General features: G+C 41.1%; 1 protein-coding gene across 1 annotated transcript in view; it reads left to right on the forward strand.

Moving 5' to 3' along the window:
- The first annotated feature begins 343 nt into the window (after positions 1-343).
- The window catches only part of LOC128407594 (protoheme IX farnesyltransferase, mitochondrial), a 93511-nt gene continuing 69759 nt past the window's right edge, over positions 344-24095 (forward strand). The window contains exons 1-4 of the mRNA XM_053376132.1: positions 344-499; positions 3321-3444; positions 4026-4350; positions 9984-10108. Coding sequence (XP_053232107.1) covers positions 3352-3444; positions 4026-4350; positions 9984-10108 — 543 coding nt within the window. The 5' untranslated portion in view covers positions 344-499; positions 3321-3351. The remainder of the gene's footprint in view (positions 500-3320; positions 3445-4025; positions 4351-9983; positions 10109-24095) is intronic.

Here is a 24095-nt window from a genome sequence, read left to right on the forward strand (position 1 = left end):
GTCAACGCAAAACACAGCAGCGTGGTCGGCCCGCTTTTCTCCCACGATGTCCTTAACATCAGGGACAGAAGTTCAACAGGCGCAGCTTCGCTTTCTCCCGCTGGCCAGGAGCCACTGCTACCCTCCCCGAGGCTGAAGCATATATGGAGACACCGGGCACGAAGAGGGACCCGCTCTGCACCACCGCAGCGCCTGCGCTTCCAGCAAAGCACCTGCCAGGTGTAGCGCGCGACCTCCGCCCGTTCTTTCCCCCAGCCGCGCGCGCCTAGGCTTAAAACGTGACTTTCTCCAGCCGCGCGCGCCGAACTCGCTCACCTCCCGGAAGTCCCGCCTTAGCTCCGCGGAAGTGAAGCGGAATCCGGAGGGCGGCCGGGTGGCAATCATGCCGGGCAAGATGGCGGCGCCCACGGAACCGTGCTGAGGGGAACGAAGGGCAGGGCGGGCACCGAGTCCCGCTCTCTGCCCTTCCTACGTCGCGCACCGCCTCGGGCTCCCGCAGGTACCAAAGGGAAGTTGGGAGGAAAAACCTCGGGGAGTTTTTGCCCCTTCCGTCGGGGCGGGAGAAGAAGGGAGGGGAGGACAGGGATTCTTGGGTGCCAAAATAAGGCGAGAAGGGGCAGCGCCTTTTCGGAAGGTGCCAGAGAAGGAATGGCTCTCTCCTCCGGGCTTCTCTGCCTGTCGCCTCTCCTCTTTGCACGGCTGCTTCTGCTCCCGTGTGTTCCGAAGGGCGACTCTAGGTCATAGGAACCTGCCTTGCCCCGTGCCGGACTGTGGCACTGCTTACTAAATGTTATGTGAGGTGCCTGTCAGTGGCTTTCCAGGATTTCAGGCAAGGCCTTCCTTTATCCCTACCTCGGCATCTGAACCTGGGACCTTCTACGTGCAAAGCAGAGGCACTGCCCGCTGAACAGAAGCGGAGTGATCGTAAAAGAAACAGAGCCATAAGAGTGAGCAGCTAGTCCAAAGCAGTCTTCTCCCAACAATGCTATAGATATGATTGCTTTTCCTAAATGGAAAGGGTTTGCTTTACGGGTTCCAAGGCATGTATGCTTGATTACTGAGCTGAAGCCGGTGTTGTTGGCTACAGCTTCTGTTTCATGGTACAAGCCTGTGGTAACTTCTGTGTACACAGGTAGTACCAAACAAACAAACAAACAAACAAACAAATAATAACTAACTAACTAACATTGGGGGAGAAAGCAGCCCCCCATTCTCTTCTGCTGTGTTTGCTGACGACAACAACACCACCCCACCTGTCTGGCTGACTTGCCCCATCCACTCTGGGTGGCTTCTAACACGTATAAAAACATAATGAAACGTTAAACATTAAAAACTTCCCAATACAGGGCTGCCTCCAGTAAAAAGTGCAACTTGCTAAAAAGCATAACTTGCTGGGGATTTTGTTACTATAGGCAAGGTGAGAAAAATCTTTCTCTGCTTACACACTCTTCTTCAATTATTTTCCTATACTCTACTATCTTAGTTGAACAAAAATAAAAGATGGTGGCAAGGATACACAGGGAAAGAAGGTGCATTCATTTCAGTTGTATGTTTTAAGGCTTATGTTTAGTGGGAGGTGAAGACTAAAGGGCTGTGTCTAAGGCCTCAAGAAGGATTTTTGAGGGGGTTGGCAGAATGGAGAGTCACACCATCCCTTAAAGTTCTGGAAGACAGTTTAGGGTACAAGGGGGCAATAAGACACAAAGGGTGGATAGTTTTGAGGGAGCTGAGATCCTTTGGATGGTCTGTGGTGATGGAACAACAGGTTTAAAGGTCAGTGTCAGAGATCTCTTGGGATATGAAAATGCAAGATTAGCAGGGTAAGGTCAAGGAGGATTTGAAAGAAAGATTTGTGTGGATCTGAAAGTAGATAAGACATTGGCAGTGGATGTTGTTCAGTGGTGGAGAACATCCTTTGCATTACAGAATACCCTAAATTCAGTCCCTGGCATAGTTGGTTAAACCACACTGGGAATTGTAGCTGTTTGAAAGGAAGAGGGGTAACAGCTCTCATATGGTTTGACCCTGGTATAAGACAGTTTCCTATTTTCCTTAAGAAGGGGTGTTACATGGAGGTAAATGAAAATGTTGGCAGAGTTCTATGCAGAAATATGGCAATGAAGAAAGCTTCAGGCACTTAGACTTACTAGTGTCTCTTTTTCAAGACTGTAGTTAATGTTGTGATGGGGAGAAATGAGCTTCAGTTCTCTAAGTGAATTCCCTGGTGCACTGGTTTAAAATATCAAGAAAGGGGCAATTTGGCTAGGATGCTGCACACCTTCCTTAGTGACTTTTCCCCTTTGGCCTCACGTGTTTCTTTAAAATATGTTGATTCTTTTATATATTATCTAGACAATGTATCCCTTGCCCTTTCGGTATTTCAGTTGCTTAGCGTGACTTGCAACAATTAAAAACAAAACCATCCCCTACAATAAAAGTTTAAACAACAGCATAAAAATGGGAACAGGTTCAGCAAGTTCAGGGGTTTTGTGATGGAGAGAGAGAAAATGTTTTACTATGTAGAAGTATTTAAGTTTTCTTTACATTCTCCTTGTTCTCTCCTTTAAATGTATATATGACTAAAGGTTTCCCCCTCTCTTCACCGTGGATTTATGTTACTTTCTTTTCAACTCAAGATTTGTGTTCCTTTGAGAGAATATGCACTTTTCCTAGTTAAAATAATGTGTGTTAATAGGCATACTTTATCTGAGTAACTTGTGCAAGCATACAAAAAAGCATGTTAAATAAATGAAATTGTTTGTTCCAGACATAGAAGCTACTTTTTAGTGAGCATTCAATGGAATTGTGATGTGTCGACTTGACGAACTGAAGCACGTACACCAGGCTCATAAACATTGCTTTAGTGTTTGCCTTTATTGTCATGAGACTTTTTACTGTGACAATTAAAAATGAAGTTTTATGGTTGTCTTATATCATAGTTGTAGTTTTTAAGATCTGTAATAAACACACACATTGCAGCTGGTGCAAAAACCAGAAATGTTCTCTTGATGTGAATGTTCAACTCTGGTGCTATTTTAATGGGCAATACCTACTTTTAAGTAAATATTCCATTTTGTTGATGCTTGTCTAGTTATAAACAGTTTTATAGCCAATGGCAGTAGCAGGAGTGGAAAAGATTAGCTTGATCGGTTGTTTGAAAGGAAACACTGAATGACTTCCCCTTGGATTTTGCAAGGATTTTTTGTTTTATGCTTTGTTTTCATTTGCATCTTTTCCTGCTGATGAAACTGAAAATTTGTAATAGTTTCCAATCTAATCTCTATTGTAAGTAAATTCAGACTTTCCCCCCTTACTTGTAGGACTTTTTCCAGCACCTTCAAGAAAAAAGCCATGCAGCAAATGCCATGCAAGTTTGCTTGTTTCTTTAGGGTCACCAAAGAAAGAGGAGTTACATTTCAACAGTTAAATTTCATCAAGCGAATGGTAAGTTGGTGTAATACTGTGTAGTGCTACAAAAGGCAGTGAAAATCAAAACTGCATTCATTGTACTGTATAGATTTCTCGCATAATAGTATTCATTACTTACAAAGGGAAAACAAAGACTATTCCATGAAACTTCTTGAAGGGAAAATAAATAAATAATGTGATTAGAGCAGTGATGTGAGGTGAAGCTTTTTCTATAAATATCTGGTGTTAGTCATACACAGAATAGACTGATTAAAATCAGTGCACTTAAATCCTCTGATTTCATTGTGTCTACTCTTGAGTTTGCTTTAGTTGCATATCAGTAGCAAAGAACTTTCCTTGTTGAAACAGCATAAACAGTTTAATGCTCAAATTAAAACTACTCTCTAGGCCACGATAGCTCAAGAGAGGTTTTCACCTTTCTGTGTATTTGGGATAATGTGACCTCTGTATCCAAGCAATGTGATAGAAACCGCATAATCTAAAACTTTTGAGAATCTGAATTAAATTTGTAGATACTTACATAGCTTCATAGGCCCACAGAATCTATAATAAAAAGTAGTTTATTTTATTTTACAAGTTTATATTGTTTTTTTCAGTATGTAACCCAGCATAGCAAAGCCCTCAGCCAGCGAGCAAAGTTGAAGTCAGAATCAACTGCACCTCCTTTCCTTGAAGGCCAGCATTCAGGTCAGGAAAAAACGGTTATCCATGAGGTGAGATCGGTTTCACCTCTTCTGCCGCCTTTATCTGAGAAACGAGTTATTAATGAATCTGAAGCATGGAAGTCCACAGTAATCGCCGGAGGCACAGGAACTGTAGCAGGACCTGCATCCAAGGAAGAAAAACAATGGAAAGAGATGAAACTAGAGCTGGATGATTTACCAGGCATTTTAGCTCGTTTGTCCAAAATCAAACTTACAGGTAATATTGTTATTCTTTCAGAGGTGTAGGTTATTGCAATATATATATATATAGGTTATTGCAATATATATATGTGCATGCTTCTCCTATTCTTGTTGTAAAAGCAAGGGCTGCAAAGTTCAATGGCATTTCTCTAAAATATGCATGTTTGGGATGTGCCATGTAGCCAGGCTTTGAAAGGTGAGTTCAATTGAGGGTGACTCAATTGAGGATGATGGAGACATGTACTGTACAGCAGTTGTACTCTGATATGAGGAGTTCTTCCTTTATTACCTGTTTGGGCTGCCTTTTTTACATCCTGAGTTGGAGTGGAGCAGAGATTTCTATTTGTGTGCTTGTACCTGGAATTGTCAAGCAAAGTGTGTACAAGGGTTTAGAGAAGAAAGTAGGAAACATAAGTTTAATATGCCCTTCCAACTTTGTGCAAGCAACAGATGGCTAAGTCCCCTTTCTCCAGTGTTCCCTTAAACAAAGTGATGTGGAGAGAGAGAGAGAGAGAGTTCTATGCTATGTGCTTTCTAGCATGAGTGGATTTATATACTGCTGCTGGTGTGCAGTAATGGGCAGTTACCGTATTTTTCGCTCTATAACACGCACCCGACCATAACACGCACGTAGTTTTTAGAGGAGGAAAATCCGTAGGCATGCCACCCGTAGGCATTCCCTCCATAACACGCACAGACATTTCCCCTTACTTTCTAGGAGGAAAAAAGTGAGTGTTATGGTGCAAAAAATACGGTATATTACATCGTGACTCTGAAAATGGCGTGGGAGAAAGGGGGAATTCTTTTTGGATCTCTGCTGAGCTCTTTAAGAGTGCATTAATTTAAAACACCTTTCTTGCTGGTTCATTATGTTTTCTTTCTGAGTGAATAAGATTTGGGTGAGCATGTGACTCTAAATCCTGTTATTTAGTTATCAACCACTGTATCATCAAGCTATATCACAGTGGTTTACAATATAAAAACAAAAAACCAAACAATAAAATTGTAAAACGTTAAAAAGAAATCAAAACTTCCCTGCCTGACCTTTGATGGTGCCCATTTTTTTGCCCTTGCACCTGTTCTGGATAGATATACCGTATTTTTCGCCCCATAGGACGCACCGGCCCATAGGACGCACCTAGGTTTTTTGGGGGGAAATAAAGGGGGAAAAATTTATTTTCCCCCCCCCAGGTGCGCTGTGCTAAACTCGAAGCTTGGGGTGTGCGGAGCTCAGCGCCCCCAAGCTTCTGGGTGCTGGCAAGGTCTCCGCTAGCCGTGGGAGAGCTGCGCGGCTTTCCCAGGGCTAGCGGAGCACTGCGCTAAACCCGAAGCTTGGGGCGTGCGGAGCTCAGCGCGCCCCAAACTTCTGGGTGCTGGCAAGGTCTCCGGTAGCCATGGGAGAGCTGCACTAATCCTGAAGCTTGGGGCGTGCGGAGCTCAGCGTGTCCCAAGCTTCTGGGTGCAGGCAAGGTCTCCGCTAGGCGGGGGAGAGCCCCGCGACTTCGCGCGGCTCTCCCACAGCTAGCGGACCGCTGCGCTAATCCCGAAGCTTGGGGCGTGCGGAGCTCAGCGCGCCCCAAGCTTCTGGGTCCCGGCAAGGTCTCCGCTAGGCGGGGGAGAGCCCCGCGACTTCGCGCGGCTCTCCCACAGCTAGCGGACCGCTGTGCTAATCCCGAAGGTTGGGGCGTGCGGAGCTCAGCGCGCCCCAAGCTTCTGGGTGGAGGCAAGGTCTCCGCTAGCCGGGGGAGAGCCCCGCGACTTCGCGCGGCTCTCCCACAGCTAGCGGACCGCTGTGCTAATCCCGAAGCTTGGGGCGTGCGGAGCTCAGCGCGCCCCAAGCTTCTGGGTGGAGGCAAGGTCTCTGCTAGCCCTGGGAGAGCTGGGTCTCCCACGGCTAGCGGATAGCTTCCTGAAGCCTGGAGAGCGAGAGGGGTCGGTGCGCACCGACCCCCCTCGCTCTCCAGGCTTCAGCGAAAGCCTGCATTCGCCCCATAGGACGCACACACATTTCCCCTTCATTTTTGGAGGGGAAAAAGTGCGTCTTATAGGGCGAAAAATACGGTAACCAGGGTGCTACAGCACTACAGTACTATACCTGATGTTGGTGTAACTTTCGGCTGTGCAGGCACAAGGGAACTTAGTCTGTATCCATTCCTTGTGCTGCCAGCATAAGTCATATCTTTCTTTGTGCAGTTTAACCTTGATTTAAATAAACCTAGAGTTTCAGTACCTTAAGCTGAGACTGTCTCAGGCCAAGTAATTGTGTAAGCAATCTACCTGTTAATACAAAATCAAAGCACTGTATCCAGTGGTCACTCAAGTAGATGGCAGCTCACTCAACCAATCTTTCTCTTACTTGTTTCCCCCTGCAAAACCTCTTTGGAAGGTTGGGAGGGCCTTGCTAAAGAGTATGTAAGAGGCTGAAGGGAAGTAATCACCTCAAATCAGACAGGGAAGCTTGGCACAACCCAAAATAAGCATAAATGAGAAGTGGTTGCAGTGGTTGTGTGGGTTGAATTTTAGAACTAAATATACTTGCTACACATAGTGGATGATGATCGTAGATGCTAATAATGTGCCTCACATGGGTCAAGTAGGCTATTACAATTTTAATTCATTGATTTATTTAAATTAAATACTGCCCTTCATCCAAAGATCGCAGGGCAGTTTACAACACAAAACCAAAATGCAAAACATAACAAAAACAGAAATAAATACACTCCCCCCCCCAACACCATTAAAAGGCCATATATTGTTTTAATACCCAATGGCCTGGTTGAAGAGGAAGGTTTTCCCCTGGTGCCTAAGGACAAGTGAACATTCAAAAGAAGTAATTGTTCTGAAGCTTGGGAATATTGTATGTTCACTTTTTAGGAATTTGGGTTATTTATACCAAGTACTGTAAAGTCTGAATAGAGAATAAGCATTGGCTTATATTTTGCTTCATTGATAGAATGCTTCTTTATTTAATTAAGTTACTGAGAGCTGAAATTAGTTCTTAAACATTTAAATCTCCTAGACGTTTTAATAAAAAACTCATTATCTTATTTCGTTCCCTAATACTGGTTACAAAACGTTTGGTTTTCTAGGCGGCTCTAATTTTAGTTGTTGTTCTCCTACCAAGAATACAATATAGTACTCCTAGACTTTGCAGTGGTGCACATTCCACCAAATGTATTCCATAGATTTTACAGATTCTTGATAGATAGCATATTGTAGTTTCATAAAGAATTATTTTTCTTGATGCACAGAGGAAGCAAAATAAAAGAGTTCGCACTTCAGCCTCTCTTCCTCCAAAAGTTCTCTGATATAACATAGTATCACAATCTGCTTTATTTTTAGGGCTCCTGCTTAGTTTCTGCAAGAAGTGTTACGAACATTTGTTTCAAATTACTGTTAAATGCAAGAATGCTTTAAGTACTTAGCCTCTTTTTAATGTTCATGCTGTAACCTCTAATGAAACATATATAACTACTCCAAACAAATCTAGGCTTACTAAGTAAACAAATTGGTGAGTCTCCTACCACTAGCATTACTCTTATATTTAGTGTTTCAGTGAACAAAGTGTGAGAATGTAAGGAGAAAAACATTCATGCCAAGCGCTTTAGGAGAATGGTAGCTTTCCTTGGGGAAATATTAAAACCTGCAGTAATATGATCAAATTCCTCCCCCACAAATTAAATAAGAAACACACCTTTTTCTGCAGCTTAGTTTTAGCATAGAAGTTCTGAAGCGTAGGGATTTCATTTTAAAAGCTCAAATGAAAAAGGCTGGGATTAAAATTTAATTTTCTATATTTTAAATGTTCTAAGAGTTTGGGTTTTTATTTTATTGCCACTATCGGAAAGTCATAAGCAACCTTGAGATGGGCATATATGGATATTTTTTTTAGTGCACAGTATATGACAAACTAGTAGAATGTGAGTATGTTTGTTATTCACATTTAACTTTAGCTGTCAATGTGCAATCTGCAGACTCTTTTCCTTTAAAGTTTGGAGTCAATGGGAAAGGTGTAGCCACTTTTACATCTAGATGTAGCTGCTTTTTGCAGGTATTGGCTGTGTGATCAAGTTCCCCAAGCACTCCTGACGTTGCCATTAGCTGATGGGTGGTGACTTCAGTCCTTCTTGCTGTAGGGATCAATTTCCTCAAGGGGAACCTGATTGCACAGGCAATCCAGCCATGTCTCTAGCTGCCCCACCCTATCCTTAGGGTATGGATAGGTACATATGGAAGGATGCATTCCATTAGGTACCGAGTTCTCAAGCTGTTTTAAGATGTCATGGGCCAAAACCAGGACCTCTACCTGGGCTCAGCAATGAAGCTAATGCGAGGGAGGACTGAGAAAGAATTAAAGAATTCTGAACCAATGATTTTGTTTTGAATACAATAACTGAACTGAGATCACAGTTCTTCATACAAAATTAACTTCTGCCCCAACTCCAATTTTCATTTGAGCAGTAAAATGTAGGGTTTGGTGGGAAGAGTCATTTTGTTGCCATCAAACAACAATGTTAGAAGTTTGAAATCTTTGCTGATCTATTTCAAATCACCCAGAGTTTTACCTCCCCACCCACTCTACTTTATAGTAGGCAGCTCTAAAAGTTAGAAAGGCATAGATGAAGGTCTCTAGGTCGGAATTTGAGGCGTGCACTTAAAGCTTGCTTTAGCCAAGGCCCTGATGATGCACTTGACAGCATAAACTTTGTTTTATGAGTGTGGGATACTGGGCAAGCTTACAGAAATATCTATTCCAGTTGGATAAATGAGAATGTAGTGCAGCTGCTTTTAATGAGATCCTGATAAGTCGCAATGAAATGACTGCCTGAAATTAATCTGGAGAAATCAATGGAGACTTTAATTAGAACACTGGCTACAGTATGTTAGAACTTCTTTGAGGGTCATTGTAATGATAATGCCATACAGACAGCTCCCCCTCCCTCCTTCTATAAATGAACTGGTGTTTTGTTAAAATAAATAGATTTTGAGTATTCGCTCTGATAAATTTAATTAAAACTTCTTGTCAGAATTTAAAGGAAGGCATTTACCTTTACTAATGGAAACCCAGTGTTTCTGACAGAACTCAAATAGGAAGGCAGCAAAATATGTCGTTTGTGATTTTTTTTCTGGCACCACCATTGACTTACCTCTCCACCTCCATCTTTCCTTTATTTAATTTCAGCCTTAATTTTTTCATTATGCTGTTTTTAACTGTCATAAGGCTAGAAGGGTGGAAGAGAGAGCTGAGTAGTGTGATAGTGGTTGCACATGTGACATTAGCTTCCTGGTTATGGGAATATGCCTAGTTGCTTGGTGAAATGGATACTCACCCTAGGCAAGTTGCTAAAGGCCACATGCAGAGAGCATACTACTATGTGCCAACATGGGAACACACCCTCATATTTTTGAGAGCAGGAGCAGCTTCTTTTATTTCCCCTGTTTTAATCATGAGGCAGGGGGGAGGACACTGTTTTCATGGCAGTATTATCAAAAAGAGTAAGGATAACTCAGAGCTGGAAAACCTCAAAGTTGTCTGTGATGAAGTTGTCTTTATAATATTGTAATTGATATACAGTGGTTCCAGCTGCAAAACTGTAAGTGATATATTTTATTAACATGTTGGTACTAAAGTGTGTGTTTGCATTACAGCCCTGGTTGTAAGTACTGCCTCAGCTGGATTTGCAATGGCACCTGTACCGTTTGACCTAACTTGTTTCCTGCTTGCCTCCCTTGGAACAGGCCTATCATCCTGCGCTGCTAATTCCATCAACCAGGTTGGTGCTTCATCATTATCTTGTCTTCACAGCTCAGTGCTATGAATATACAAAGTTACTCATTTTTGCAATTCCTGTGTGATGATAGATCAGAATATGAACATCAAGCATAACATGTTTATTTGGGAACACGAGTTAAGACAGCATTAAAGCCTTGTCAAAGTGGTGCTACTTTTGATGGTATAAAAGCGGCAGTCGGGGTGCAAGCAGTATTTCTGGCTCCCAGGGACTCCACCTATTTTGGCAGCGGTAGTAAAAATAAACAAAATAGACACAGTGCTGGGTTGGGGGGAACTGAGGAAAATTCAGGTGTATATTCTTGAAACTATGGTTTATTGTTATATGAATAAGGTGCTTCTGCCATCTAATGGGAGGGAATTTCAAAGGGTAGGTACTGCCATGCTAAAGGTGCAATTCTGAGATCGTGTGGAATGGACCTTTGGATAGGTTTGTATCAGCTGGATGCCCTCCTGCAGAATATAGTGGTCAGCTGGGTATGTAGGGGATGAGATTATCTTTTTGGTACCCTGTTCTCATGCTGCATAAGGCTTTTTAGTCCAGTACAGCACCTTGAACCTAGCCTGGTAGCTAATTTGCAGCCAGTGCAATTCTTTCAGCAGTGGTGTAATCTGATTGTGATATTCCAGCCTACTGAGTGATCAAGCTGCCGCCTTTTGCACTAGTTGCAGCTCCAAGGGCAGCCCCACATAAGCACATTGCAGTAATCCCATCTGGAGTTATGAGCACATAGCCAACAGTGGTCAGGCTATCCTGATACACAAATGGCTGGAGCTGTCTTACCAACCCAAGTTGGTAAAATGCACTCCTAGCCACCAAGGCCTCTAGTGACAGATATAGATCCAGAAGTGCTCCCAGATTATGAGCCTGCTCTTTCAGTGAGAGCATGACCCCATCCAAAGCAAGGAGTGGACTAATTTTCTGGACTTGGGAACTACCTACCCACAGCAAGTCCATCTTTAGAGGTTGGTTCATTGGCTGTCATTCAACCACTGAATCCAGGCACTGGTCCAGGGCTTGCATGGCCTCTCCTGATTCAGATGTTACAGAGAAATAGAACTGGCTTTTAGTAGTAGTAATACTACTAATCATGTGTATAGGGCAGAGCTCACAGAGCCTTTACAGTGGTAGCTCCGGTTTCGAACTTAATTCGTTCTGGAGGTCTGTTCTTAAGCCGAAACCGTTCATAACCTGAGGCACGCTTTCACTAATGGCGCCTCCCGCTCCTGCTGTGCTGCCAGCACGCAACTTCCGCTCGCATCTCGGGGCAAAGTTCACAACCAGGAGCATCTACTTCCGGTTTAGCGTAGCTCGTAACCCGAAGCGTTTGCAAGGAGGATGATATGTAACACAAGGTTCCACTGTACAGTGATATCTCAGGTTACAGACGCTTCAGGTTACAGATGCTTCAGGATACAGACTCCACTAACCCAGAAATAGTACCTCTGGTTAAGAACTTTGCTTCAGGATGAGAACAGAAATCGCGCAGCGGTGGCGCGGTGGCAGCAGGAGGCCCCATTAGCTAAAGTGGTGCTTCAGGTTAAGAACGGACCTCCAGAACGAATTAAGTTCTTAACCTGAGGTACCACTGTATAGTTTTTTAAAAAACATATTTCTTAGTTTACAAAAGTATGTGCAATGTCTCTTTTTTCCAGTTGCGTTTTCTACAGATTAATTTCATTTGTTGTGAGACATTAGTGTTACATTAGGAAGGAAAGGGGGAAAGAAGTAGAGGGGGAATGGTGAGTGGGGTCGGGTCGGGTGGCAATGCTTCTATTCTACTTAATGTATGTGAGCGTTTATAGTTTTTGTGCTTTCCCTCAAAATATACCTGTGGAGTAGGTTACTGGTTGTTACTGAGGCTGAGTGACAGATTACTTTTGTGTGATGTCGGCATCACAAAAGAGCCAAACTACACATGACATAATATCAGAATTTGCAACTATGGTGATGCAGTATAGTTGCAGGAGGTCCTTCTTGCAACAAGGCAGGTGGAGGCAACATCACTGAACAAGTGACAAATACAAAGTCATAGAATTGTAGAGTTGGAAGAGACACTGAGCATCATCTAGTCCAGCCCCCTGCCATGCAGGAATATGCAGTTGTCCCATACAGGGATCGAACCTGCAACCTTGGCATTATCGGCACCACACTCTAACAAGCTGAGCTCCACCAAAGTCTTGAACAAAAGGCTTGTTGAGCTACAATATTTGTATATGTGTAATATAATGCACAACCCTCAAGTCTGGGGGGGGGGGTAGAGTAGGAAAATCCCAATGATTAATTGCCCATTTCTGTTTTATTAAACAAGTGGGGGGGGGGATGGAAATCCCACCCTGTGATGTGATCCTGAAGGCAAATTACGTTTTCCTCAGTCTCAGTCGCTTTACCTAACCTGCTTTTACTTTAGTTCAATACCCATTTTAGGGTTGTAAACCTGTTTTCTGATCTCCTTATGAAAACTGAAAATCAAGCTTTTGTAGTGTCAGATCTTTATGTAGAAAGAATATCTTTTTTTGGAGTTCAGAGATTGATTTATGGCACTGCCATGCAGATAAAACGTGTAGTGTTGTTTACAACAAAACGTACAACATTGAAATATTGAAAGATTGCATGTTCCTCTTAGAAGTCAAGTGCATTCTTCTGAGACTGTGGAATGGTTCAAAGTGGGAGAAGATTGTAAAGATGAAAGCAGGATGTTTAAAATGGTTTGAATTTAGTAGCTGAAAGATAAACTGCTATGGTTAGGTTTGAGTGATAGTACCTTGAGAAAGAAGCAGATGGAATTGCATATCTTGTATTGAACTTCTAAAACTTACAGTGGAAATTAAAGAAAACAACACACAGGGAAAGAGAACAAATCAAAAGTGATGATATACTAACCCCTTCTGATTTGTGGGGGGCAGGAAGGGGAATGTTTGCCTCAGATAATTGTATTGCACATCTGCAATAGCTGTACTTCTGGCATTTGATGTAAAATGCTTGCTAATTTTTGTTCTTATAAACCTTTCTTAAAATTAATAAAGAAAAGCCAGAAGATGGGTGGTTGTGCCTAGCCTAGCCTAGCTCTCCATGCGATGGCAGCACTAAAATCATTGTACCTGGGCTTCCCTTTGAGGACCAGGGCTTTTTTTCAGGTGGAACCCACTGGAACTGAGTTCTAGCACCTCTTAGTTGTTTTTCTGGCAGCTCTGTAGTGTGGTGGTCCCACCCCCCTGCACGGTGCTCAGGCCGCGCGGTGGGTGGCAGGGCAATTTCAGTGATGCGATGGCTGTGTAGGTTGGTGGCAAAAGTTTTAAATTTTTCCCTGTGGCTTTGGGTCAAGCGGGTGCTCCCCCTAAAGAAAGCTCAACAACTTTGGGTGGGTGCTCCCCCTAAAAAAGAGGAGAGTTCTGGAACCTCATTTTCTATTTAAAAAAAAGCCCTGTTGAGGACCATTTGGAAACTACAATTAGTGCAAAACATAGAAACATATTTATTAGGCAGAAATGGATATTGAAACAATACCTCAGATTCCATTTCATTTATCACAGAGTGCTGGTTTTGATCTAGATGTAACCCTAGGTGTAGGCTTCCACATTTTGATCACCATGACAGCTGTGCCATTTCCCTCTAGTGAGCATGATGAGCCCCAGTTATACTCTAAGTGTGATGCTGCAGAGGTGTGCAGGGTTCATCCTGGAGGTTGTGCAGCCATCTTAGTTCCAACTTTGGCAGGACAGCTGGAGATGGTTTGCTGAGACACCATACAGGGCCAAAGTGGCGCTCGTTCCAATTCCCTGCTCTGGAGCACTTCCTTAGCCAAACTGGTAAGCTCCATGCATCTCTTTCCTACAGGAAAGTGTGGTGGTGGTGTTCTTGGCTACTGTGGTGTTGAGCTCTTGACATTTGTTTCATTCTAAAGTTTAATTTTGTTTTTTGCCGTCTGTTAGGTTAGCTTCAGTTGAAAGACAGTGATTCTTATGCCTGGATACATGTGAAAATGCTATGTAAGATTTTTCCTATGCTTACACTGGGCAAAATACAAGTGCTGACTTGGAGCAGGCCCATTGAAGTCATTGGACTGAAGTCCATTAATCGTGAAATGGATCTGTTCTGTTTATCTGTTCAGTTTATTCTCAACTGCAGATGACCAGGTTAGGAATGAATACCAGGATTTTAATATTTTGACATGTTGAGTCTTCCTGAACTTCACCTAGTTGAAGCTTAGAAAGACAAAGGGAGGCTATTCAGTTAGTGGTGCTTGTTCTTGGTTTTGCCTCTGGCCACCTGCCAAACCAGAGAGAAAGAGATCTGAGTTATGTGGGCGCATGGTGTGGTTTTGGTTTCCTGCGGGAGGGGTGCCAGCAAAGCAAGAAACCAGTGAAAACTGATGGGGCTTCCTGTTGGTCACAAGCCTTATCAGTCCATACCGGCTGGAGTGTTGGAATGCACAGTCCACACAGCTAACCACATTGTATTAATTAGGAGGGAGCAGGTCAGCTCACTGCCTTCTGTCTTCAACAGAACGTGGAAGGAGCGTGTTCTTCACTGCCTTTACTTCCTTTGGAAGAGGGAAAAAAAGCTTTAAGACAAGGTTTGAACAACCACAAACATCTGAATACTGGATTCATTTAGTTTAGAGAAACTCTTCTGTGAGATTCTGAGCAATGTGCTCTCTCTCTCGCTCTCTCTCTCTCTCTCTCTCTCTCTCTCACACACACACACACACACGGAGGAAGTGCTTTTTCTCCTGTGTATGGCATGGTGAGACATCTTGTAGCTGCCTGGAATTTTTTGAAATTAATAGAGAATGGAGAGCCAATACGCTTGACTTCTGTATAGTTCATTTGAGATTAACACCTGATGCATCTCTGTCTGTCTTTCTCTGAAGTTTCCTTTTGTTTTGACTGAGCAGACGGCCTGCAGCAGGCAGCGCTTCCTTTCATCTTCCTCTGATGATCAAAAGATTGCCAAGTGGTGGTTATTAAAACCTGGTGTTTAAGCTCTGGAGTGCAAGGCTGTCAGTGTAGGAGGCAGCCAATGATGTAATTTACAGTATATAATAAATATAGGAGAAGTGCAACACTGGAAGTCTATCTCCGTGCTCAAAAATGTTCTGATATATGCTGCTTTGATATTTTAACTGCTTGGCAACCTTCATTAGTGGTTACTGTGAGGATCATAAGTTATGGCTAGTCCGATGATTCATAATTGTAACTCCGCTAAATCGGTGAGCATCAAGAAATCCTCAATACTGAAGACGAATGGTTTGACCAGTGATGGTATTATTTCATGAGCTGCGAAAATGATGAGCACTTAGAGACCCAACCTCCACAAGTACAATAAATTTTAAATGCAGAGATCATCTTTCTAAAGCATAAATTATTTGACCTGTGGCTGAAACTTGATAAAGGATCTTGGGAAGAATGTTATAAATTAGTGGGTGCCGTTGTTAGGAGAGTGTCTCAGATAATAAGCATAACCAAGGGAGGAGGGAAACCTTTGCAAGCATTTGTGTGGTGTGCATTCATTATATTTTGAATTAAATGTCCTGGCAAGGGTGAAAAAAATAGCTGGAGAAACAAGCTGGAGAAAGTAACAAGTTATTTTCCTTTTCACAAATTGTTTCATTTAGTCATGCTTATTTATAAATATGAAGCATGTCAATGTGGAGCAACATTCATGCTGCTTCTTGTAATCCTGTGAATCCCAGGTATACTTTCGAGACGGCATGGCTGATGAGAGTTTTGAGTGTGTACTGGCAAACATTTCTGGTATGAGTCAGGGTAACAAAAGCCTGACTTACCTGCTTCATAACAAAGCACTGTATGTAACAGAGATGTAAAGTGGGACTGCATCATATTTTTCTGCTATTTATACCCACACTGCTGTTTTAACATTGCTTGATAGCGTCTATGTGCACAAAGGGAGATGCATTCCTATATAATTTTAAAAAACAGGCTCTGATAACTCACTGCAGAGACCCTCTTAAAATACTGTAGCTGAGAGCAGCCTCCTGCATTAACTTAGAAAGCCCATTGTGCATGCGCATGTGCGTATACAGGTGATTTTGTGTTCGCATTACAAAACTTCTAACAAAATTTTGGTTTTGTAAGAAACAATGTAAAGCAAAATTCTCCCCTCATAATAAACATCAATCAGAAGAAGATCAGAATGCAGCTAATATGGGAACAACTTCCCCTTTTCTTTTGTACAATAATTAATAGAAGATTCCCCTCTTTAAATTAAGGATTGTCTGAGACACGTGAAGATGGAACATAACAGAAAAGTACAAAATAAGGAGACAAAATACATAATAAAACAAAAACAAATCAATAATCCCCCTCCCACAAGCATATTTTAAATGCCATGGAATGTTAATCAGCCAAACGGCTGGTTGAAAAGCAATGTTTTCGCCGGCACCTAAATATATATAATGAAGGCACCAGGCAAGCCTCCCTGGGGAGAGCATTCCATTAACAGGGAGCCACCTTCCAAGATCTCTCATCGAGGAGGCACACAAAGAAGGGCCTCTGATGATGATCACAGGGTCTGTGTCAGTTCATATGGGGAGATGGTGTCCTTGAGGTATTGCAGTCCTGAGTCATTTAAAGCTTTACAGGTCAAAACCAGCACTTTGAATTGGGCCCAGAACTGTCTTCAGAGACAGCCCTACATATAATGTGTTGCATTAATCTAACCTAGAGGTTTACAGTGCATAGACAGCAGAGGCTAGGCTACCCCTGTCCAGATGGGGTACAGAAGGGCCACCAGCAGAAGCTGATGGAAGGCACTCTGCAGCACTGAGGCCACCAGAGCCTCAAGCGACAGCAAAGGATCCAGAAAGAACCCCAGGCTACATACACATTCTGGATAATCCCACTCAGCAGTTTAATGTAGATGTTACATGACTACATCATTTTTAATTTTGCTAGTAATTGATTTTTTATTTACCTTCTCACCTCCTTCTAATCTAGTGGGAACTCTTTCATTAACAATACTGCCAGTAGATGTTTCACTGACTGTTTGTCTCTAGAACTTTCACTTTGGATAATGGCTGTCTCATAAATTAATAGTTCCAGACTTGGTTAAAATCTCACACCAACCAGCATAGAGTCTGGAGCACATTTTTAATAAGGAGCTGGAGTCCAGTGTCAGGTTATGCTTCCTACCCCTTAGGCCACATTTTGTATGTTATCCTCATTCCTGTACCATTTGTTCAATTACGGTAACTTTATTCGTGAGGGTCTGGATTCACAAGTACCCAAGATCAATACATAGACAAAACAGTTTTGGTATAATAATTGAAATATGCTAATTAGACAGCAACAGATTTGATGGTAAACTTTCTTCTAAGGTGTTTGAGCAGAGCAGGTTCACATGAGTAAACCTTTTGACTGTACTTTCTACTCACTTATATGAGATTGCTTATTTCACTTTTAGCCAGTCTTTCATTCCATAGAGTCCCAGGACAGCATACGGCATACAAACCCCAACAAAATTCTAACCCACACCACACACAATAACATGGTGAAAAACCAACAACATATATATACAACCATATAGCAGTTCAACAGCAGGCATAAAAATAGAGATCACTAATCTCCACACCCAAATACCTGGTAGGGAAAGATGCATCTTCAGGTGATGCCAAAAGGTCTTTGAAGAGGAAGGCAACGGTATCACCTTTGGGGGAGAGTTCCACAAATGAGGTGCCACCACAGAGTGTTGTCTTGCAGTGTATATGAGTGTGGGTCGTAGATCTTAGCTCTAGCAACTTCAGTCATCACTGACACTCTTTGACTTTGCTGTTGCTGCAATTTGTAAGCTGCTGCCTCTCATGTTTATTTCTCTCTCATAAGCTCATGATTCTTGTAAAGTGATGAGAAAAGCAGCACAAGGTAGTTTGTGAACTAGATATTTGTTGCAAGCCAGTCTTAAAATAAAACATGCACACACACACTTGCTTCATCTGTGTGGTTTTTTGGTGGAGTATATTCTAAATTAGGTTTACGACCAAGGTTAAGTTATACTCTGTCCAGATGTGGTTAAGGCTGTGAGAAACTAGCATGTTGTCAATTTACTTAACTTTTTTATTTTTTAAAAAATGGAAAGTTGGGAGAGGGGAAGCAATTTACCTTTATGATTGATCTTCAGGAAAACTTTAGTTGTGGTGCTCCCTTTAGATGCAGTGCCAGATTTACCCCCGGAAGCACCGATGGCTGGAAGAACAAAGACTTATTAAAGGGTTGCAGTGATGGAATGTAGAGATAGCATCAGACAAAGAGAAAACTTAGTAGTTAATAAAATTAATCTGCCTGTGTAATCTGCAGTGGCACTACATTCCCAAATATACTTATCTCTTAAAATACAAGAATGATTAGGTTTTGTTCTCTAGCTTGTAGGATAGCTGCCTGAACTGTTTCAGATTAAGAATGCCTCTTGCATGGCAACAAAATATTAAGTGATGAAAATATTAGTGGAAAGCTGCTTATCTACCAAAAGTTACTTTAAATAGCATCAGAATTGGAATGAATGCGTTTGGGGCCTTAAATATAATGTTTGGAGCCCGGGAATAACTTTCATCTATTTTCTCAAGAATAACCCAAGATGTGAAATAATTATTATTTTTATGGTTTTAATGATATTAAAAGCAAAATCTCTCATCCATTTTCAGGAATGACTATTTCACAATTCCAGGAAAAGTAAAATATACACTAATAAGATGTCCCCCCTACCTACCAATAATATCATGTAGGAAAAAACACATATAGTAATATTTACAGTAATATAGAAAAATATTACTGTAAAACAGCCGGTTTCTCACTTAATAAATGAAATATCTGAGGGAATAGCATGACACTCCTGTTCAGTTATCGCTGCTGTTGCCCTTTGGATATGCTTGTGCTCTGAAGTTACGGAAGTTGACAACACCAAATGTTTCTGTACTGTTGGTTTTCAGTCTATTAATTCTTGATAGGAATTAAGACCATCAATGGTACAGCACTGGCTCTGTCACAAAGCTATTGTGTATATGTATTCTAATACAAAAGCAGCAAGATATCTGCAACTTGGATGCTTGGGCATCATCAGAAGGAAAGAGTAGGTGGTAATTAATGCCTGTAGGGCCAAGACAAGTGTTATACATTTTTGAAGTACCACAGGCAAAAACGTCTCTCTTCTGTTTATCTTCTCTACATCATCTCGTTTCTTATTACAGCCAAGCTGTATGTAATGTTACCAGTAGACTCATGACAACCCATTTCATGCAGAGGCTTTTTCACTTAAGTGAAGGGGCTTCATTTCACGTAATCCTTTATTTTATTTTATTTTTTTAAAAAATAGGTGGGAACTTTTTTGGACTGACCTTTTACAAGGTACATTAGCAGCTTCAGAAAGTAAGTCCTCTGTTTATTAAATAGCACAGGAGACAAAACAGTCCATTTGGAAGTGCTTCTTTTTACAAAAATATTTGAGAAATGGTTTTGCCCAACCAGACTGCATTAAAAACTGGGAGAAAAACATTATACATCAGCTAAACATCTGCCCTTTTTAACTAGGCAGTTAAAATAGCATGATTCTCTGGATGTTTCCATCAAGAGTTCTCTAAAGTCTTAGACAGTTTAAATGTACTTGGTAGAGGACAGCCTGCTTAATCCTGGCTGTCTACTCTTTGACATTACAGGTTTTCTCATCATAAGCAAGTTACAAGTTTCTTTATGGTTAAGACTAGTCACATCTGCTCTAGTGGCATGTGTCTGAAGGGTAAAACGTTTCCTAAAGCATGTTCAGTTGTCTTGATTTTATATAAGAACACAAACTTGGCTTGGCCTTTACTCTCAACCTCATTAGTAAGAGTACAGTGTTCTGCAGGTTTACTTAGAAGTAAGCTCCTAAATAAGTGTGCCTTGGATTGCAGACTTGGTTGGAGTCATCACTGCTTCTGCTGCATAACCTGATGTTTATGCAAGAGAGATACAAAAGCTTGTGGCCATTTCCCACATGTTCTTTTCTACACACACAAAATGTGTCTTAAGGGCAGTGTTTAAACTCCCATTGTTCTTGGCGCAATTTGTGACAGGGAATTTCATTAGCACGAGCAGTTTCTGAGCTCTGGGCACAGTACTGAGACTAAGATTTCAGATTAAAACTGCAGAATGGAATGAAAGGAGGACCTCCCCATTTCTAGCTACTCTCTGAAGACTGGAGCAGAGACCTGCTTAAGAATATTCGGGGGGTGGGCAGGGGAAGGACTAGACCATGTGAAAAATGAACATAATATTTTAGCTGTGGTTCATTTTCAGCTTTGTATTCTTGTTATTAAAAAGTGTGCCTAGACATTCTGTTGTTGTGTCCATAACCTAGGTTTAAGGTGCCATTTAGCTCCTAGCTTTCATAGGGGGGAAGTGTACACTTTCTGCTCACAGAATTGGTGGGGGGGAGGTACACTAGAAACATGGAATGACCTTTTTGGAGGAAAATGGGGTGCAATCCACATAACCTTTAAAATGGAGAGCAATTAATGAAGTAATCACATGTGCAAGGCTTATTTTTCTATGTGAACTACCGGTAAGTCTGGCTTCTTATTGGTCTTTATGTTTCAATGTAGTTAGCCTTCACAGGAAAAGTGAGAGTCATTGTATCCCAAGTTAGTCCATGCTAAGTAAGCCACTTTCAGTGTTGTGTTGTTGACCAGTGACAGCTACTAACTTGATAGAACATACAAAAGAAGTGTATAATTAAATTTGGGGCAACTCTTTCAAGGCACACCTAAACCAATCTCTTGATTCCTTTGAGTACCCAGGGCTGATTTCAGAACTATAGAAATGACAGGATTTAAATGTCTCAGTATGAATTTACCTGACCAAGTTCTAATCTTACCAGAATTTACTCAACAAATTCCTACAAGTTACAAATGCTTCTTTACAATTATTTGGTACCTCTGAGTTCCATTTCTTAAAACATTGTGACAATATAGCACATAGCTGCTCTTTGTGAAATTTAAGTCTGTTTAACACTGGCATCTTCAAAGACAATAAAAATTCCAGCCTGCCGTTTATCTATTCCCATGTGAAGAGTTACTGTACTGTATATTGTACCATTCCATGGGAAATTCTTTGGCTTAATAGTTTCATTTATACAGTTGTCCGAGGTCAATTTTCTATTTTGCAGTTGTCAAACAGCTGCCAAATTAAGCGGCTATACTCCAAAGTTCATTTACATTTTATGCCATTCTTAGGGTGTCTGCTTCATATCTTAATATAACTAATGATTTAGCTGTGGATCTCCGTCATCCTTCCCCACAGATGTTCACACCCTCATGTTCTTTGAGTGCTTAGCAAGTAGCTTTGTTTCTCTTCCAAGGCTTTTAAAAAAAGGTTTAGTCATTTTAGAAGAGAAAACTATCTCCCTAACAGAAAACAAACATGAAATGGCTGGTAACTGTGATTAATTTGGTAATGCTTCAGTAGAATAGGTTTTTGTTTTGTTTTTTGACATTCTCTTCCATTTTTTTATGTTGCTGGGGGGGAGTAGAAAGTTGGGGGGGTAGAATTAACATCTGCAAAATGCCCACTGTTCCTTGGGTTTACTAATTGATCACAATAATTATTACGTATTTTGGTTTTCTACTTTGTAATGATTTTGTGCGGTTCCTTTGAAAAGCACACGCTGGAAGGAACTTTATCCAGTGAAGTATCTCTGCAAATCAAGGCATTTTTTTATTGCTGAAATATCAAAGGATTCCACTTTAATAAGGGAACATAGACTACAGTGGAGTTCATTTGTGGTTTTGTAGCATATTTCTTATTTAGTGTAAATGTACATGCATGGGTGAAATATTCAGGATTTTTAAAATGTAGTGCCATGATCAAAGGAATATCTCTCCTAATGCCATTGATGTCTTACTACAAAGTAGTCAAATAGCCTGGGGTCACCATCCACTTTATAAAAATTCCTTAAAGACAGGTAGGACCCTTGGGTGTTAAATGGATACTTGAGAGTTTGGTATATTTTCTGTCGAGGGAGCAGCAGAGATATATTTACAAGTACTGCCATTCAGGATAGTGCTGAGGTTTAAAGGGGCCTTGTTAAAAGGTAGCCCTAAATTACAGGCTTGCCCCCAGTGCATCATGCCAAAAAAAGTTTCTGTCTCATTCCTTTCCAAACTTGGTCAACCCTTCTCAGGACCATGCATAGACAATATACTCTAAGAAGCAGCTCATATTTAAATGTTTTAAGAGAAGCATTTTAAAACCCCGTTGAGGTTATTGTGAGCAAATCATTTGAACTTACTGTGTTTGTACTAGGTAAAGGAAAGCAATACGCTTGCTAGTTGTATACTTTCTTAAGCAATGATTGGTGCTTTCGGTTGATGGGTTTGTCATTGGGATTGCAATAAAATGCAAGCCAAGGTGAAATTGGATACAGGTTGGGGGAGCAGATAAAACTAAGTGAAAATTAATGGCAGATGTAAAAGTTATCAGAAAAAATCTAATAGACTACGGTCATCTGTTAGTAGCGCTTTAGTAAAAGTATTTTTTTCCTTTACCAGATGTGTCTTGCAGCATCTTCAGAGTAAATCATCAGTTTGACTCCTAACATTTTACGTATTGTACGTGGTTGAATTATGCTGTCCTTTCTTGTACTGGTTTGTGGTGGTTAGAGGAATAAAGTGTGTGTTCTTAATCTAGACATAATCATAAATGTAGCATCTGAATTCCAGCTGCTGAACTGTTTGCAATGGTTTGTTTTCAGAAAAGGAGACGGATATATTTTCTCTCCCTCACTCTTAACTGACCTGTTGTTCCATCTTCAGTATTCTAGTACCTCATGCAAATATCCCTCTATTATATGGGATGGCCTGTTAATGTCTTTCTCTTCCATTGCCTGGTGAAAAGTTCAGGTGTGGTTGTTGTAAGTGGGTAGACTGAGGGCAGCATTCTTTGGCAATTGTGACTGGTTGAAGGAGTGTGGGATTTCCAGATATGGGTGGCAGGGTGAAGCACTTACAATCAATCTGAGATTAAGGGATTGTTAGTATGATCTCCAGGGGAAAATGCAAAATTAAGAGTGTGGGTATTTAGACACTAATTCAGTTGCTCAAAATCTTTTGACAAAAGAGTGGGTAGAAATTATTGATAGCTGCTGTGCTTATGTATCCTTTACTAATTGATCTTAGTCACAAATAACTTTATCTGAATCATAGCCATAGGGTATTTCTTTCCTCCCTTTATTCAGTGATATTTGTTTTCATGCAAGCCAGCCCCCCTCCCCTTTTTGCAACTGAGTTATCCTTATTATCTGCAAGTTCATAATGAACTAAATTGTGCAATCACACATTGAGCAAATTCTTGATCTCATAACTTGCGTTATTTTGCTGGGGTGGTGGGAACTGATCAGCATTGACAAAAATGCCTAGGGTTTCAGCTACACAAGAAATGTTTTTATTTTTCTAGTGTTTTATACTTTAAATAATGTATTTTACTTTCTATTTAGGTTTAATTTTTAAACCTCAGGTATTTATTTAAGTAACTTATATGCCACTTTATGTTTCAGGAAAAATATCTAAGTAGTTTACAAGTGTTTCATACAAAATAGACTTAATAAAATATACATTACAGATAAAATACATAAAACAAAAAAAACAAAAAAGAATTCAGTCATTAAAATAATACAGTCAGCAGCAAGACAAGTTAACATCAGAATAGGCCTGAATGACCCTTTAGTTAGCTGTGTTGGTTTTTTGGTTGGCATACTAAGAAAGATAAAGTTAGCAAATATGGGTTGTAATTGATGAAGTTGTTCTGTTAGTGCAAGTACTTCTGCCTGTACAGTTGGACTTCCTTTCCCTAGCTCCTCCTTGTTCATCCTGCACCCCCCATCTGTTTGGGGGTGCTCCAAACCTGCCAGAACAGATTTAGGTGCAGGGGTAGGTTTCCACCAATACCTTTTCCCTAAATATCTGTATTTGACTATAATTCTACAA

The sequence above is a fragment of the Podarcis raffonei genome, chromosome 2 (genome assembly GCF_027172205.1).
Source record: "Podarcis raffonei isolate rPodRaf1 chromosome 2, rPodRaf1.pri, whole genome shotgun sequence".
Classification (NCBI taxonomy): domain Eukaryota; kingdom Metazoa; phylum Chordata; class Lepidosauria; order Squamata; family Lacertidae; genus Podarcis; species Podarcis raffonei.